This window comes from Pogona vitticeps, chromosome 2 (genome assembly GCF_051106095.1).
Source record: "Pogona vitticeps strain Pit_001003342236 chromosome 2, PviZW2.1, whole genome shotgun sequence".
In the NCBI taxonomy this organism is placed as follows: Eukaryota; Metazoa; Chordata; class Lepidosauria; order Squamata; family Agamidae; genus Pogona; species Pogona vitticeps.
This window is the reverse complement of record NC_135784.1, coordinates 26,638,721-26,656,178: the sequence shown is the minus strand read 5'-3', so window position 1 is coordinate 26,656,178 and position 17,458 is coordinate 26,638,721. Positions and strand designations below refer to the sequence as shown.

Genomic DNA, 17,458 nt, shown 5'->3' with positions numbered 1-17,458 from the left:
TTAATATTGTGAGCCACCTTGGGTCTTGTTATTGGGAGAAAGGCAGCCTATAAATACATAAAACAAACAGACGACGACGACGACGACGACGACGACGACGACGACGACGACGACGACGATGATGATGATAATAATAATAATAATAATAATAATAATAATAATAATAATAATAATAATAATAATAATAATAATAATAATAATAATAATAATAATAATAATATATTCTTTCTGCAGGCAAATGCGGACACGGTGGGAAACGTGATCCTACTCAAAATTTCCCTCCCAAGGGTGGCATCAACAAAGAGACGTCTGATTCTGAGCAATCCCCACATTACTACTTACACCAGCGAGCAGCTGAATTAGCCATACAAGCCACAAGGGACTTCTTTGTCGGAGCAGGTAATGGCCGAGCCTGTTTCCTTGACAGCTTGCTATGGAAGCTACTTCTGAAAGAGCCCCGTTGATTCTACCCTGCTAGTGAAGTAGCTAGCCCATTTAGACAGAACCCCAGGGCTTGGGAGTAATATGTTAGATGGAACAAAATCACCTGTATAATAAGTTGCTTTTGGGGAGCAAAATGTTTCTTTTTCAAAAATAAGGTGTTGACAGTCAATTCGTTCGTTTAGTCGTGTCCGACTCTTCGTGACCCCATGGACCACAGCATGCCAGGCCCTCCTATCTTCCACTGCTTCCCGGAGTTGGGTCAAATTCATGTTGGTTGCTTCGCAGACACTGTCCAGCCATCTCATCCTCTGTCGTCCCCTTCTCCTTTTGCCTTCACACTTTCCCAACATCAAGGTCTTTTCCAAGGAGTCTTCTCTTCTCATGAGATGGCCAAAGTACTGGAGCCTCAGCTTCAGGATCTGTCCATTCCTTTAAAAATAGAAGAAGTAATATTTAGATATGATTACTCTCTTCTTACATTTTGGGGAGGGGGGCAAAAATATCCTTCCAGAAGCCTCTCATTATTTTTTAAAAAATATTTTAGTTTAGTTTTACAAATACTAGGCTTTTTTTTTACTTTTTAAGTTAGACTTTTTCTCCAACAGAGGAAATAAGAACTAAGAGGAACGAAGACACAGCAGCAACAATAGCCACAATGAGTGATAAGAGTGAATTGTTATCAAAATTAGATAATGTTAGCAGGAGTGAATTAGTTTGGGACCAGATTCCTATTGAAATCATTACATCCTCTCTGAAAGAGTAAGTTTTGAAATTCCTCCCTTGCTTTTGTTGGTTCGGCTAGTAAATGATAACCAGGCGCCAGTCATACCAGGTAAGGGGTGGGACGAGATGTACAGTACTGCATTATTTGGTTTGCATGATGTGTGTTCTGTATTTGTCCAGGATTTGGCTTCCTGGATGAGGTGGGCAAAGAGACATTCCAGACGTTTTTCAACTTGCAAGGCTACTCCCTCACCTTTGCAATAGACACCACAGGCAGCATGTCGGATGATATCCAACAGGTGAAAACGACATGCATTGATCTCCTCCGTAAATATTCTGGCTCCCCTGATGCACCATATAACTACATTCTAGTGCCCTTCAATGATCCAGGTGAGATAATAACCAAAAGGACTTAGATCCATCCGCACTGTTTTATTTTGTCTGGAATTGCCACCACCTTCCATTCAGTTTTTGCAGGAAATCCAAACGCTATCATTCCATCTTTTCTATTTTTAGTCAAGGTTAATCAGGCTAAGAGGTAAACTCGTAAACTACCAATGAAAATGTATAACTAAATATCAGTAAAAATAAAGTTACCAACCTATACAGGCTAAACAGTAGTGTCCAACCTTGGCCCTCCAGATGTTATTGGACTACAGCTCCCAGAAGCCTTCACCACCACCTCTGCTGGCCAGGATTTTGGGGAGTTGAAGTCCAAGAACATCTGGAGGGCCAAGGTTGGACACCACTGGGCTAAAGCATCGTGCAAAAGAGTACAGATAAATGGGGAATTACCATTACATTCTATGTGGAATCTCAAGTTCTCTACATATCCTCCTCCTGTCTTCATTAGAACCTCTGTGTGGAAATGTATCTGTTATTTAAATCAATTACAGCCACATTATCCACTGTAGACTGTAGACTAGTAAACTGCATTGAGACTTTTTGGGGCAACTGTCCTGAAAAGATTCTTTCTTCTGGCATCTGCTTTTGTAATTGTCTCAGGTTCAGACAGGATCTGGGGTGGTTCATGGACCAAGATGGGGAAAACTGTTTTACCTCACATTTCGTCATTTGCAACTCTAGTCTAGCCTCTTAGACTGGGGATATATTTTGACCAAAATACCTCTTAACAGTGTCCTGTTTATTCAGTTGCTATTCCTGCAGGGGGAGGTTTTTTAGGTACTAGCTTTCCTTTTTTTTGCTGCTGCTCAGTAATATTTTTATTCATTTGTTTTTTGAATGACAATTATTTCAGGAATCTCTATCCTTGTTTTCTGGAAGTATATTCAGTCCAACGCTAAACCATACTGATAGGTGGGAAATGCTCTCAAGAGTTCAGGAAGTAAGCAGAAGAATAGAGTAGTCAGTGTTTAGATCAAGGCCATTCTATGAATCAGTGCATCGCTGGGTTGATCTAATCCAGGCGGGAAGGAGGCAGAAGCAGGGTTAGTAAGCAGTTCGGGTCAGATCAAGAGAAGATCTAGCGAGCAGCAGCAAAACAAGGAATGATGGGAGCAGGACTCAAGGCAGGCACCATAAAAACATTGGCCTTAGAACTGAACTAGGGTTTGGAATGTGTATTTATCCACATGGTGTGGGTGACTCTGCTTTGGACAGCCTCGGCAAATTATAGCATTTTATTGAACAGTATTTGAGATGCTAGGATCCTCAGGTGTTGGAGGATGTATTCCTCTTTGAAGGGACCAAGAGTGTTCTTCTTCCTCTTCCAGAGGGAGAGAGTCTGATACGGAAGGGCCAGAGCTGGTAGTTGGGGGCTTCCAGCACTTCCTCTCTCTCTCCCCCCCCCCCCATCCCTCCAACTCATGTCATCCTGGCTTTTACCCTCCAATGAGGATTCTGCCAGGTGGGTCACAGAACTGCATCGCCAAAGTCCTTTCCATCCAAGAAGTTCCACAATTCTACAAAGTAACTAAGAAAGATGTTGTCTTCAGACGCCATCCTTTATGGCTCAGATTCCACTGACCTCTCTGTATATCCTTGCAGATGTTGGCCCAGTCCTAAAGACCAGCAGTGTGGACGAGATTGAGTCCTATATCTCTGACCTCAGAGCTACTGGGGGTGGTGATTGCCCGGAGATGTCATTAACTGGACTGAAGTTAGCACTGCAAGAAAGCTTGCCAAGGTAAATAGCAACCCCTTGAAATCCCCTCCACACACACCATACTTCCCAATGCATTTCCTCCCACAACCTTTCCCTGTCCTGTCCTATTGCTTAGCTTGTGCTCCCTCAAAAGCCGGCTGCTCTTTTTGCACTGCTTTACCCATTGTCCATCCCTGCCTCTCATGCCTGAAATGTCTTCCCAAAGCACTCACATGGTGCTGCCTTTCTGAAACATAGAATGGATGTGGGTTGTTTTTTCTTTTTTGGACTACAACTCCCAGACATGTACACCAAGCCAATGTGGCTGGTTGTGAGGTTGCCACAGACCAGAAATAATTTGATTCATCCATCCTTAAAGGGATACAGCCAGACCTGTGGTTCCCAAACTTGGGTAACTGAGGTGTTCTTGGACGGCAGCTCCTGGGGGCCTTCACCACTAGCTATGCTGACTCAGTTTCTGGGAGTTACAGTTCAAAAACATTTGGGTTACCACTGGTCTAGATTACGTGAGGGACTATCTTCTCACATAGAAGAGACCCTTGTCCAGCAGGCCGAGGCCAAGAGGCAGTCCCGAAACCAGCAAAACCAGGGAGTTGGACAGGGGAGAGATTGTGTTTGTTTTCAGTGTGGAAGGGATGGTCACTCTCGAATTGGCCTTCTCAGCCACACTAGACGCTGTTCCACGTCCTCCATACAAAGCACATTACCATAGTCTCCTGAGACTGAAGGATCCCTATATGTTCTCTGTACCAAATGTAGCCCCCAGCACCCTTGGGATCCCAGATTTTATTTTTAAAAAGTGGGAAAAAAATAATAAGCTCCAAAAACTCTCTCATGCCCTCCAGAGATGAGTGGCCATTTGCAATATTCTGAAGAGTCCCCATTATTCCTGGGATCTACCACAACCTCCAGTTTTTTTAAAAAAATCTTTTTTTCTTTTTTTTATAAATATTTTTTTATTTCTATAACAAAAGCAAAATCATATACATAAAACATATAAACTCAAATACAATAACAGTGTTCCCCACCACCATATACGGGACCTCTTGCCATATTCTTCTTTTTCTTCTTCTTCTCCTTCTTCTTCTTCTATTGTCCTCTTCTTCAGAACTGCATAGATTCTTGATTTGGAGCTTTCCCTTTCCCCCTTATTAGCACATATTCCAAAAATTTGCCTCATATTACATAAAAATTGTTCTTTTTTAACTCTCCTTTCTTCATCTTTAAATTACAAGTTAATTTATCATTTATTGCTATATTCCATATTTCTTTATACCATTCTTCAATTTGTAATTCAGTCTTTAATTTCCATTGCCTAGCAATAATCAATCTAGCTGCTGTTATTAGATTAGTTATCAGTTCTTCAGTCATTTTGTCATATTCCACGTTCTCATATATTGATAACAGAGCAATCTCAGCCTTACATTCTATATCTTTTCCACACATATAACTTAATTCTTTGAAAATGTGTTTCCAAAATCTTTGTACCTTTTCACATTCCCACCACATATGAAAGTATGTACCAACCTCTTTCTCACATTTCCAACAGATATTCGGATGACTGGTGTTAATTTTGTTTAATTTTACTGGTGTTAAATACCATCTTAAACTAAGTTTAATTTTTTTCCCTTTATTCTTACTGACATAAATCTTAAAACCCTCATTTTCCATACCTTCCTCCATTCTTCTTCATTTATTCTTTTCCCAATATCTTGTTCCCACACCATTTTCAATCCCTCTTTCTCACTTTCTTCTTCCTCTAAATTAAGAAGTGAATAAATTTTACTCACTGTACCTTTTACTGAGTCAGTCATCTGAATGTCCTCATATGAGAATAGAAATTGCTCAAATTATGTATGTTCTCTACCTTTATTATATTTATTTGCCCATTCTTTAGTCCATCTTTCTAGCTGTACATAGTTCAACCACGAAATAGTCTTGTTTTGAAATATTTGTTTCATTTGGTCTATCGATCTCATTTTATACAACCAATCTTTCAGTCTAATCACTTTTTCTTCTTTAAATAAATCCACATACACCTTCATATTGGTAGGAAAATTTTCTATTTCTGTCACTAATCCAAATGGAGAGTATGATGAACATAAATTCTTTTTATACTTATACCATATATTTAACAATGTTTTTAAAAATGGATTATTGACTTGTTTTATCTTTCTTGCCTTTAGCAAATAAATATTTTTCTATATTTCCTTGTAATTCTGATGATTCCATTTCCCACCAAATTAGCCTTTCCGGATTATATATAATTTCACCAATGAACCTCAGTTGGTTAGTTAAATAATAGTTTCTTATATTTGGTAAACCTATACCACTTTTTTTGTTGTTTTATACCAATACAGTGGTGCCTCGCTTAACGAGTGCACCGTTTAACGAAAAATCCGTATAGCAATCCCTTTTTGGGGATCGCTATACGGATCAGCCCCAATCGCCGCACTCGCTTTGCGACGATTGGGGCTCCGGCGGCCATTTTGGAGCCGCCGAACAGCTGATCGGCGGCTCCAAAATGGCCGCCGCATGACCCGAAATGGCCCCTATCAGCGTTTTCGCGCCCTCCCCTTGCTTACGGAGGTCGCGAAAACGCTGCGGGGGGGCATTTCGGGTCATCCGCGGCCATTAAAACGGATGGCCTGAAATGCCCCCCCGCAGCGTTTTCGCGACCTCCGTAAGCAAGGGGAGGGCGCGAAAACGCTGATAGGGGCCATTTCGGGTCATGCGGCGGCCATTTTGGAGCCGCCGATCAGCTGATCGGCGGCTCCAAAATGGCCACCGGACGCGAAAACATCGCTGGAGGGGTAAGTTTGCACACTTATTGGAACACATTAAACTAAGTTTAATGCGTTCCAATAGGTTTTCCTTACCCGCACAGCGATGTTTTCGTATAGCGAAGGTTAATCCGGAACGGATTAACCTCGCTATACGGGGCACCACTGTACTTTTTATTTATTCTAGATTTCTTCCCTTCATTACAATATTTGTTAACTATTCCTTGCCAATATTTCAAATCATCCTCTGTTAACTGCATTGGTAACATTCTAAATAAAAAGTTAATTTTTGGTAGAATTTTCATTTTTACCAATGCAATCCTTCCAAACCAAGATAACTTAAATTTACCATATTCCTGTAGTTTCTTATTAAATACTTCCTTTAGTTTATTATAATTATACTCCTTTATTTTTTAAATATTTTTTGCTAAATCTATCCCTAAGTATTTAATTGTTTTACATATTTTAAAATCGTGTTTTTCAGCAAACCTTTCTTGTTCCATTCTACTATAATTAAACAACATTAATTCAGATTTTTGCCAATTTATGATTAAACCGGTTATTTTTCCAAATTTTCCTAAGTGGGTTTTAATTTTATCTATACATTCTAACGCACTGGTTCTTAACCTTGGGTTACTCAGGAGTTTTGGACTGCAACTCCCAGAAGCCTTCACCACCAACTGTGCTGGCTGGGGTTTCTGGGAGTTGCAGTTCAAAAACATCCGAGTAACAAAGGTTAAGAACCACTGTTCTAACGGATTTTTCACTGTCAATAAGGAATCATCCACAAATAAATTAATCTTTATCTTCTTTTCTCCCATACCTTCAATTAAGTCATCATTCCTAATTACATTTGCCAACATTTCAATAACCAAGCAAAACAGAACTGGAGAAAGAGGGCAACCTTGTCTAGTGCCTCGGCCTAGAGCTATTTGATCCGTCATCCCATCGTTAACTATTACTACAGAGGTATTCTCTAAATATAATTGATCTGTTATCCCCCTAAACTTTCCAAAACCCCAACCCTTTAACAAAGCCTTTAAAAAAAATCTTTTTGTCAAGGCAGTGCTTCCCAACCATGATGGTTCTTGGACTACAACTCCCAGAAATCCTGACCAGCACTGCTGGTGGTGAAGGCTTCTGGGACCTTTAATCCAAGAACATCCAGGGACCTAAGGTAGGGGACCACTGTTTTAAAGAAATATGTTTTGATGACTACAGGGTACCCCAGGATTTTTTCATTTAAACCCCTCCCCCCACATTTAAAGGAAAAAATGGGGGATTTCATGTGAGAAAGTAAGGCCCTCCACTGAACACGGATAACTTCCGGCAGTCCCAAAACGTCTGGAGAATGTCAGCCTCTGCTTTAATGCCTGAACACCCACCTCCATGCATTCCCAGCTGGTGCCAGCGTTCATGGGCAGCCACTGAGAATTTATATGTGCATGGTATGTTTTCCTGTGTGTTGCACTTATGTAACACACGGGAAAGAATGAGAAGATTTCCATTTTTTCTAGGTCAAAGATCTTCACCTTTACTGACGCTGGGGCTAAAGATGCTGAGCTGATGGACGAAATAAAAGTTCTGGTAGACTCTTCCGGATCCGATGTGAACTGCTTCCTCACAGGGTATTGCGCCAGCCGCAAACGCAGAAGTACGTAGATCGTGGCAAGGAAGAGGATCTGCCCAAAGAAATTACAGTGGTGCCTCGCTTAACGAGCGCACCGTACAACGACGAAATCGCATAGCGATCCCTTTTTTGGGATCGCTAATGTGATCGCTCAACGTTGTTTAGATAGGGCGAAACTCGCTTTGCGCAGATCGGCAAGCATTTCGCTTACCGATCTTCGCAAAACGAAGCCCAACGATCAGCTGTTCGGCGGACAAAATGGCCGCCGGAAGCCCCGAAATGGCTGCGCGCAGCATTTTCGCGCCCTCGTTAAGTGAGGGGAGGGCGCGAAAATGGCTGCCGGCCATCCCGGAACATCACTGAAGGGTGAGTTTTCGGCCCATTTGGAACGCATTAAACGATGTTTAATGCGTTCCAATGGGTTTTTTTGATCCGTTCAGCGATGTTTCGCTATAGCGAAGGTTAATCCGGAACGGATTAACCTCGCTATGCAAGGCACCACTGTATTTGAAGAACAGTTTTTACTGCAGTCAGGAGCCAGATTAGATATTTCCTCCCTGAACCTGGGTGTGAGGCCGCCTTCCTTCGTGTGCAGCTCATCCTCCTTCCCAGGTTGAGCTCCTGGCCTGCTCACCTGGGCCTTCATTCTCAGGCAGATGGGCTGAATCCCTTCTCTTCTGCCACTGCCCTGGGGCTGCCTCCAGGCCATGGCACCTTGCAAGGAGGTGGATCCAGAGAAGGTGGCTCTTGTCCTCTACTCATCCCCACCCCTGGTGGCTGGGCCTATTCACCCCCTGCGGGAAGAAGGTGGAGGGGTGTGGGGTGGGCCCAGGCCACCTCTCGTGAGGGCAGTGACAATGCGGGTGTGGGTGGCGTCACCTTCCTCCCACCAGCCCCCCTTTCCACAGCCTGCTGATTGATAGAAATACTCTCTTATGGTAACATAAAACAGGAGAGGAATGATTTTTAAAGGGCAAGAGATCTACCCTTTTCTCTCCACAGGTGTCCCTGAGCCGGTAGCTTCGACGAGAAGTTTTGCCAATCTTTATGAAGAGCTAGCTTCTTATTCCGGAGGCTACTACGCGCTGACCACCAAAAGCCAACTTTCCCAGATCCTGGGCATCATGGAGCTTTCGTTGAATGCTGCCCCTGTGAAGGTGGCCCATAGCCGGCTGGACGGCACACGATTCTCCTTCCCAGTAGATGAGACCCTCACTGAAATCAGTGTCTCAGTCAAGAGCTTAAGCTCCGCTGGATTCACCATGATTGTAGAGGAGCCTTCAGGTAAGATTTACTGGGGGGGGCGCGCAACGGGGAAAGCGGCACGTGTGGCTGTAAAAGACGGGTCTCTGTCTTTGCTTATTTCATTCTCACAGGCAAGAATAAAAAACATTGTGACTGTTGCATTTGTATTTGTAGCTGTGGGATCAGCTTTTAACGCCCTGATCACCACAATCACCCAATCTCCTGAAAAGGACAAAAAGCTGATCCCACAGCTACAAATACTCATCTATCCCACACACTACACCAGAACACAGACAGAGTTCGAACTCCTATCCTCTGAAGATGCCGACCACAGAGACTGGCGAAACGTTAGGAAGAAAAACCTCCAGAACACAGCCAGACAGCCCGAGAAACCTACAACAACCATTGGATCCCGGCCGTGAAAGCCTTCGAGAAGGCAAAAGCAATAATAATAATAATAATAATAATAATAATAATAATAATAATAATAATAATAATAATAATAATAATAATAATAATAATAATAATAATAATAGCCTGGTGCAATTTGCCATCCTATCCTCTACCAAGTACCTAAAGCTCTGCCTCCTTTCTTTCCTCCCCCAACAGGTGTTTCATCAACAGCTACAAGCGTGGTGATCAACACAGCCAGCCACAAAGTTGTAAAGGTGTCTCCGATCAACGTGCAGGGTTCCTGGGCTGTGGTGGTAACTCCCAGTGGTTCCTATGAGGTGGAGATTGGAGGCAAAAGCTTGCTTGACTTTTCCTACCAGATCATGCAACCGCAGAACGAGTACGTGCTCCCGATCGAAGGAAGACCTGTCAAAGGTAAATGTTCAGAGGAGGGGCTTATTTGTACAGGACTTTGAAAAGTTATCTGTTTAGATCACAACTGCTTCCAGATATCCCCCAAAACTACAGATGATGGTTAACGGGTTCTGGCAGAACAAGAAGTAACTTTTCCAAACTCTATGACAGTCGTTCTCAACCTTGGGTCCCCAGATGCTCTTGGACTAAAACTCCCAAAAGCCTTCACCACTGGCAGTGCTGGCCAGGATTTCTGGGAGTTGTAGTCCAAGAACATCTGAGGGCCCACGGTTGAGAAGCAATCCTGTCAAGAGAGAACACCATACAAGACATGGTCAGGAATGTAAGAGAAGCTTAAAGGAATATTTTCCTTGGAGAAAAGGCAAGGGTGGTTGCACTCCTTAACTAGACCACTAAAAAAATAAAACGAAATGGGATGAGGGGGGAAGCAAGCTTTCAACTCCAGTGAGGTTCTTCATCAGGCTGAGAGGACAGGGGATAGGAACTGAACCATCCTGGCCATCCTGATCGGAGAGATTCCAAAATGGAGACTGAAGACTTGTAGAATGATATATCAGGTTTCACCTTAGGCAAGGTGTAATCAAGGTGCTTTCTCTTCTCTGTAGATAAAGGGTCATCTGTTACGCAGCATATTCTCTCCTCTCTGGGGATGAAGCAAAAAGATCCTGTTAGGTTCAGGCTGGACGCCCAGAGAAATATGGTCTCTACCCCCACTCATTCAAAAGAGTGTATGAGTGCCCCCAGAGCACACACACACATACCCAATTCCCTCATGACAGTTGCAGGAACAAGCTCTTTTACCAGAGCGACACAACTTCTTCAAGAGCCAACACGGCTCAGCAGTAAAATTTATAGGATGCCATAGAGTTTACTTCACTCTCGAATAGTCTAAAAAGGGGGGTGGAACACAACAGTCTTTTACTGGGAAGAGCAGAGCCCCTACCAGTTCCGGGGACCCCACACAAGTGGGGGCAAACATGGGGTGCTGCAACAAGGGTGCTGGGTGCAGGCACACAACTGTGATCGACATATCATGACCTCCTTCCCCTGCCCCCCTGTCTGTAGTCCCTGCAGGTGGCATTCACCCCATAAGTGCAGTAGTCCTCCTTGGAGGCATTGTCAAAATCTATCTGGACATGGCTATTTATTTGTTTGTTTGTTTGTTTGTTTGTTTGTTTGTTTTTATGCTCTGTTTTACAGAACAGTGAGAGGGGGCCCCACACAGATTGTTCAGTGAGGGAAATTCTGGGAGTTAAGAGTCTAAAAAATACAAATCCTCACATCTCTACTTTCCAGGGGTATAACTAGGTCAGGGTAACCAGGGCTTTATCCCAGAGTGCCCAATTTAGAAAGCCTAACCCTTCCCAGCTGTCCATGGTGAATGGATCCCTAACCAGCCTTCTAAGGGTTGGCCTGGTGGTCTGATCTACCCTTGCAGGCAAAGACATGTGGCTGGTGGAGAGAGCCTGGGTAGGAGGGGAGGAAAGGTGGTAGTGAGTATGTGAGGTCTCCCAGTGAGAAAGAAGACACATAGACCATGGGATCAGTAGATCCTGGCCTTTGTCCTGAACTTGGAGGATGAAGAGATGGAAAGGAGGAGAAAGCAGAGTTCAGACATCTTGTCCATCTTGTCCACCAGGATCATGGGTAGAACAGGCTTTCCCCATCAAAGGGTAGGTCTACTCATGGCTTATGGTCAAGTTACAGTATTTAATATACACAGTATTGCACCAGAATTTAATTTGTTCCATCAAGTCAGAATCAACGTATAGATTCCCTAATAGGGTCTTCAAGGTAAGTGAGGTATTTAAGGACTGGTTTTACCCATTCCACTCCCTCAATGAGTTTCCATAGCCAAGTGGGGATTTGAACCCAGTTCTCCAGCATCCTAGTCTGTCACTCTGTCCACTACACCACACCGGGTACCAAGAGTTAAGTGGTATTGGCCAGCAATTGAATTCACAGCTCCTGCATGGCAGGCAAGAATTCTGCCACGGAGCCACTAATGCCTTCCTTCACCAGAGCTTAGGCAGGTCGAAAAGCCACAGATTGCCTTGCAAGGTGCAGGCTGCCCCTGTTCATACTGGGATTTGAAATGGGGGTGGGGGGTGATCTCAAAGGTCCCTAGACTCAGGTTGGGATTTTCCCATTACTTGCTAACTTTTATATATAAAACTGGTCCAATGACCAGTTGGAAAACGTAGCTTTTTTTTTTTTACTACACATGCTAAAATCCTGCAGCCAGCATGGGGATCTCAAGATGTATCATCCAATAATAATAATAATAATAATAATAATAATAATAATAATAATAATAATAATAATAATAATAATAATAATAATTATTATTATTATTATTATTATTATTATTATTATTATTATTATTATTATTATTATTATTATTATTATTATTATTACTATCATCATCATCATCATCATTATTATTAGCATTATCATCATTATCATCATTATCATCATCTCAGGGTAGGGGAGCTGGGGGGAGTAAGCAATAGAGGAGGAAGAAAAAAAGCAAAGATGTCATGATCACTGTGCTGACTGTTTGCATTTTTCTCCAGGTTCGGAATATACTGTCTCTATTAAATTGATGGGGGAGGCCTCAGATATGGAGGTCCAGCGCCTGGTTGCTCTTTCTGAGGTGGGGATCCCCCTAGACACCATCTCAGTGAACCAAAGCTCTGATGCTCTTGGTAACCCTTTGGCCGTTGCTTCGATGTCCTTGCATGCTCCGGTATGTACCATTTCCTGCGGTTGCTTCTAAATACCCACAGCAGCTTGCCGTAGCTAAGGGAGTGTGTGTGTGTGTGTGGTGAGGGAAATCTGCTCTTCTTTCTGCAGCTCTTTAGTCTTTCCACGAAAAGGATGGGTGGAGAAGGCATCGCCGTCTAGAAACTAGGCTCGGATCCGGTGGGGCTGCCCCTCTGACAGACCTGTTTCCAGCAGCATAATTGGGAGGGGTGTCTGTGTTAATCCTCCCCCTTCCCCTTAGTTACGGCCCATACATCCTCAGAAGCTGCTCCTGAGGGCTGAGAAACCCCACTGAGGAGAATTTACGGTGGTATCAAGGCTGTAGCGGGGGAAGGAGGAGGAGGAGGCAGTAAAAAAGGGGAGGGAAGCTTGACCCACTGAGCACCAGCCCATTTTTCCAGGCTATCCATTCAGGCGAGCCAAAGGTGGGGGGGGGTACGTGTCTTTGTTTAAGCTTCCTCCTCGCCACTGGTGGCCCCTTTTCAAGATGGCTACCTTGGCTTCCTCTCATGAGATCGCACTCCTTGGAGCCTTGCAGGTGAAGGGCCCTCCTCCATCTTCTTCTTCCTCCTCCTCCTCGGGCCCCTTGAGGTAAGGCAGGTCCTTTGGGGAGAGAAGTGGGGGGCCCGGTTGGGAGGAGGAGATGGGACCTTTGGCCGATGGGACATTTGGCCCACTTTTTAATTTAAAAAAAAAAACTTTTGAAGAACTCGGACCCAAAGATTTGCCAACATCCCTCAGAGGTCCCGTCTTTACCACAAACCTTCTAGGGTGCAAGATGGAAAAGCCCACTGAGGCTCTTGGCTCCAATATGATCCTTCATCGACTCCCCACAAGCCTTGTGTCTCCATTCTCCACAGAAGCAATGTATGGCTAGCCTGGTGGTCACTCTTGAATGGCGAGTGACAGGGAAGACAAACCCAACAGTGTTTGTGTTTTTCGTCCTAAGGGCCCCTTGTAGCAAACTAGATATTCTGAGGACCGTGCCATACATGAAGCATAGTCCACATCCCAAAGAGGCCATTCCCTAACTGCCCAGAATTATCTGATTATGACAACAGAAGCTTTCTGTGACTCCCGTATTCTAGATAAACAATAAGAAATAAGGTTCACTTTTTAGAGAACTTGGTGAGATTTTTTCGGTGACAAGTGATAAATTAGTATTGTAGAATAATAATGATGAACAATCAACTTGGTGTGGTTGTTTCCTGTAGTTTGCTATATAGCTCAAGATACAGAGGAAAACATATAACTTCCTCCTTCATCACCTTCTAGGCAACCCTGCTGATGGTGGAAGGCCTGTCTCCAGGTCGCTTTCCCTTTTCACGAGTCAACACAGACCCAATCAACGCAGAATCTGTCCAGATTGTGTCTTTACCAGACCAAAACAGTGAGTAGGACCAGATATGACTCTTGTCTGCTTCAGATCCTCTTCAGTTTCTTCTTTTTCTAACCTTGAGTACTTTCCATCCTGGTTCTTCAACAATGTGCCTTAAGAAAAAAAAGGTCCTCATGAAAATTCTAACACTTGGAAAATTTTACAGTACCTTTTCAGACTACAGTTCTCAGAGTCCACTGTCCAGCATGGGAGTTGTAGTTAAAAAAATTAACTTTCAATAGCTGTACTCAAAATTCTTATACTTTTGTACACAGGGCTATGAATACACGCAGTTTTGTGCACTATTCTTCCCAGAAGTTGGAAATGTGACTTTTTTTGGAGAACACAGACCTGGCTGTGGATTCTGGGAGTGGTAGTCCAATAAAAGTATTTTTCCAAGCTCTGGTTTTTACCTGCACATGCTGCTCTACTATTTTCCAAACTGTCCTTCAACAAGGAACCAACCAGATGCTCTCCCATGACCTCTGAGGTATTAATGACCTACATGTTATCCTGTTCTTCCCAGATACAATGTCACCTGGCAAGAGTCTGGAGGTCTCTGTCGCTGTGGTGAATGATGGGGCAACTGGTTCATTCTCTTTCAATGTCTGGGATGACATGGGTTTTATGAAAAGCTTCTCGCCAACTACAGCTGTCCTCAATCCAGGACAGAACATCACCCTCACTGCAAATTTTGTGGCGGCTGTAGAGAGCAACACTTTTGCCGCCAGGTAGGTCAACCTCATCAAAATACAGTAGATATCAAGGCTTCTGGGTAAGCAGAAGAGGGAGTCGAAGTTTGAAGTCGGACAAGCAGAGCTGGCCTTACCTTAAGAGCGATAACTGCCTCAGGTGGCAGATGCTAGGAGGGGGCAACAGGGCAGCCCCTCTTCAGTTCTTCCTCCTGAGCCCTATGACCATTTCATGGCGGTGTTAGGCGACAGAACTCTGTGCATGTGGGCCACATTGTCTGCCCTGTGGTCCCTAAACTTACCCGCTGTCTTCAAGGATTTATGGAAGATGCACAACCAGTGTTGAACATTAAGATTCCACCCTGAGTCCAGTTGACTTCTCTCTGTGGGACAGCGAAGAAACTATTTGGTCATTTTTCTGAGGCAACAAAAACGTCTTGAGATAGCCCCGGGGGAGAAGGGTTGGGGAATTCATTGTGCAAGGAAGCGTTAGCTGCTAGATATAGAATACATCTGAGGGGTTCAAAGTATCTGGCAAAGAGATCTGAAGTTTATATGACCAGTATAAAAGCAGTTGGTGACAGGACTCCAAGCTTTTATGGACAGGGAATTGAGATTTTGTGGACAAAAACAAAAGGTACCAGTTCAATTTAGTAACCTTTAGAGACCTTTGGGTAGTGTGGGCGGCATATAAATAAATAAATAAATAAATAAATAAATAAATAAATAAATAAATAAATAAATAAATAAATAAATAAATAAATAAATAAATAAATAAATAAATATTGCAGAAATTTTGGTGGGTTGCTGAGGGGAGGCCAAGTGGGTGTTACCGAGAGGGAGTTGCTTCTTTTTACACATGTGCACATTCTTCATGAATACAACCACTATGTCGATAATCATGACTAACTGTTCTTTCAGCATCGCAACATTCACAGCTAAGAGCTCCGTGGCCCAAAACTACCTGAAGATGCCTATCATTGTCATCCCTGAGGAGGCCCTGGTGAGTCTGTTTTCCTCACTGACCGTTCTTGGTTGCTGCCAGAGATAGGCAGGCTTTTAGGATAGTAACAATAATAACACACCAGCAAGCGGGTTTCAAAATAGGGCGACCCTTTCCATGGTTCCTAGGTATCAAGAACTCAGAAGAAACACGTCATAAATCTAAATACCAATTTAAAATCAATATAAGCCTTTAAAACATCTGCTTTTCAATGTAAACAAAATGTTTGGGACATGCTTGAAAATTCTGGTTCTGGCTTATACAGCCCTAACCAAGTTGGGTCCAGGCTATTTGCAGGGCCGTCTCTCCTAAGTAGAAGCCTCCTTAGGGTTTAAGATCTTCAGATGAGGCCCTTCTCTTCATCTTACCACCTTCACAGACGTGCTTTGTGCAGGCACAAGACGGGGCCTTTTCAGTGGCTGCTCCCAAGCTGTAGAACTCCCTTTGGTGACAGACCAGGCACCAAAGAGGCCAGCCTCTTCTCAGCTGTCCTGCCACCAGTGGACAAAGACCTTCATTTTTCAGACAGGCTTTTAATATAAATGAATTGCGGTTAAGGCAGGGATTTTAATGGGAGAGTTGCCTTTCCCCCCCCTCTTTTTAAATTTCTTTTAAAGAGATTTTACATAGCACTTTTTAATGATTCATATGTTCTTTTTAAAGAAAATATTGTAAATCATTGTATCTTGGGATCCCCTATGAGGAAAAAGGTAACATATAAACAATATTAATTAAATTTCCATTCTTTTAATATTTCTTTGAAAATCACCCTGAGCACTTCTGCTGAGAGAAAGATGGGCTACGTATAAAAATGAAAAATAATACAATTACCGGTACACTGTTTCCCTGGAAATAAGACCTAAGCCGAAAATAAGGCCTAGTATGATTTGTTCAGGATGCTCGTAATATAAGCCCTACCCGCAAAATAAGCCCTAGTTAAGTGAAACCCCGCCTTCCACCATTGTGCAGCAACCAGAAGATGACATGACTCTAAAATAAAACATCCCCTGAAATTAAGCCCTAATGCATTTTTGGAGCAAAAATTAATATAAGCCTCTGTCTTATTTTCGGGAAAACATGGTAGATTTTTTTTTAAATTCATTAACAAGTAATATGTACCCATTTCTCCCAAACTTGTGTATCTCTGGTTCCTACTGGTATCTTATCTTCACTTGCATGCATTGTCTTTTAGTAGGGGCAAACACTCCCTGCCCAAGGGAGAGGCTCTCCCAGTATGAACAAATTTGGATATCAGGGAAGGACTTGCACAACCAACACTGTGAAAAACTCCACTTAAGATGAAAGCCCACCGAGTCCCAGGAGATCAGATCAAAGGTCCATTGAGCCTGACATTCCGTTCCCGTGGACTTCAGTTGTAGACTTCTGGAAAGGTCACAAGCAGGACATGAGTACAGTGGTATTCCTCCTGCTCCTGTTTCCAAGCAACTGGCTTTCATAGGTGGATGATAGACTCTGATAGAACATCTTCACTCATAGCTGGGACTGTCCTCCATGAAAATACAGAGCTTCAGAAAGCAGCTGCCAAAACTTCCTAGTCTTATTTCCCCAGACCTGACATTCAAAGGCGACGCCCAGGGACAGACTGACCTGGCCAACTCTTTCATGGTGGCACCTCCCTTCACCCTTTCATCCTAGCCAGTCCTGCAACTGTCATTAAATCAGGGATTCTAAGGCATTGTGCGAAATTTAAATAGCAACTCCCAGATACCATTGGAGTGCTGCAGATGGTAGCACTATCAGGTATGCCTAAGGCAGGCTACCAGAGAGCATTTTGACCAAGTTTCCATCAGACCTTAAGCTAGCCCTGGAATTCTGTGTGG

At 43.3% G+C, this 17,458-nt stretch overlaps 1 protein-coding gene across 1 annotated transcript in view; it reads left to right on the top strand.

The window, feature by feature from the left end:
- The window catches only part of LOC110088706 (von Willebrand factor A domain-containing protein 7), a 48,384-nt gene that overhangs the window by 15,262 nt on the left and 15,664 nt on the right, over positions 1–17,458 (top strand). Inside the window, exons 6-15 of the mRNA XM_078388636.1 lie at positions 235–399; positions 1,348–1,557; positions 3,175–3,313; positions 7,593–7,729; positions 8,708–8,989; positions 9,560–9,778; positions 12,355–12,527; positions 13,820–13,934; positions 14,449–14,653; positions 15,536–15,617. Coding sequence (XP_078244762.1) covers positions 235–399; positions 1,348–1,557; positions 3,175–3,313; positions 7,593–7,729; positions 8,708–8,989; positions 9,560–9,778; positions 12,355–12,527; positions 13,820–13,934; positions 14,449–14,653; positions 15,536–15,617 — 1,727 coding nt within the window. The remainder of the gene's footprint in view (positions 1–234; positions 400–1,347; positions 1,558–3,174; positions 3,314–7,592; positions 7,730–8,707; positions 8,990–9,559; positions 9,779–12,354; positions 12,528–13,819; positions 13,935–14,448; positions 14,654–15,535; positions 15,618–17,458) is intronic.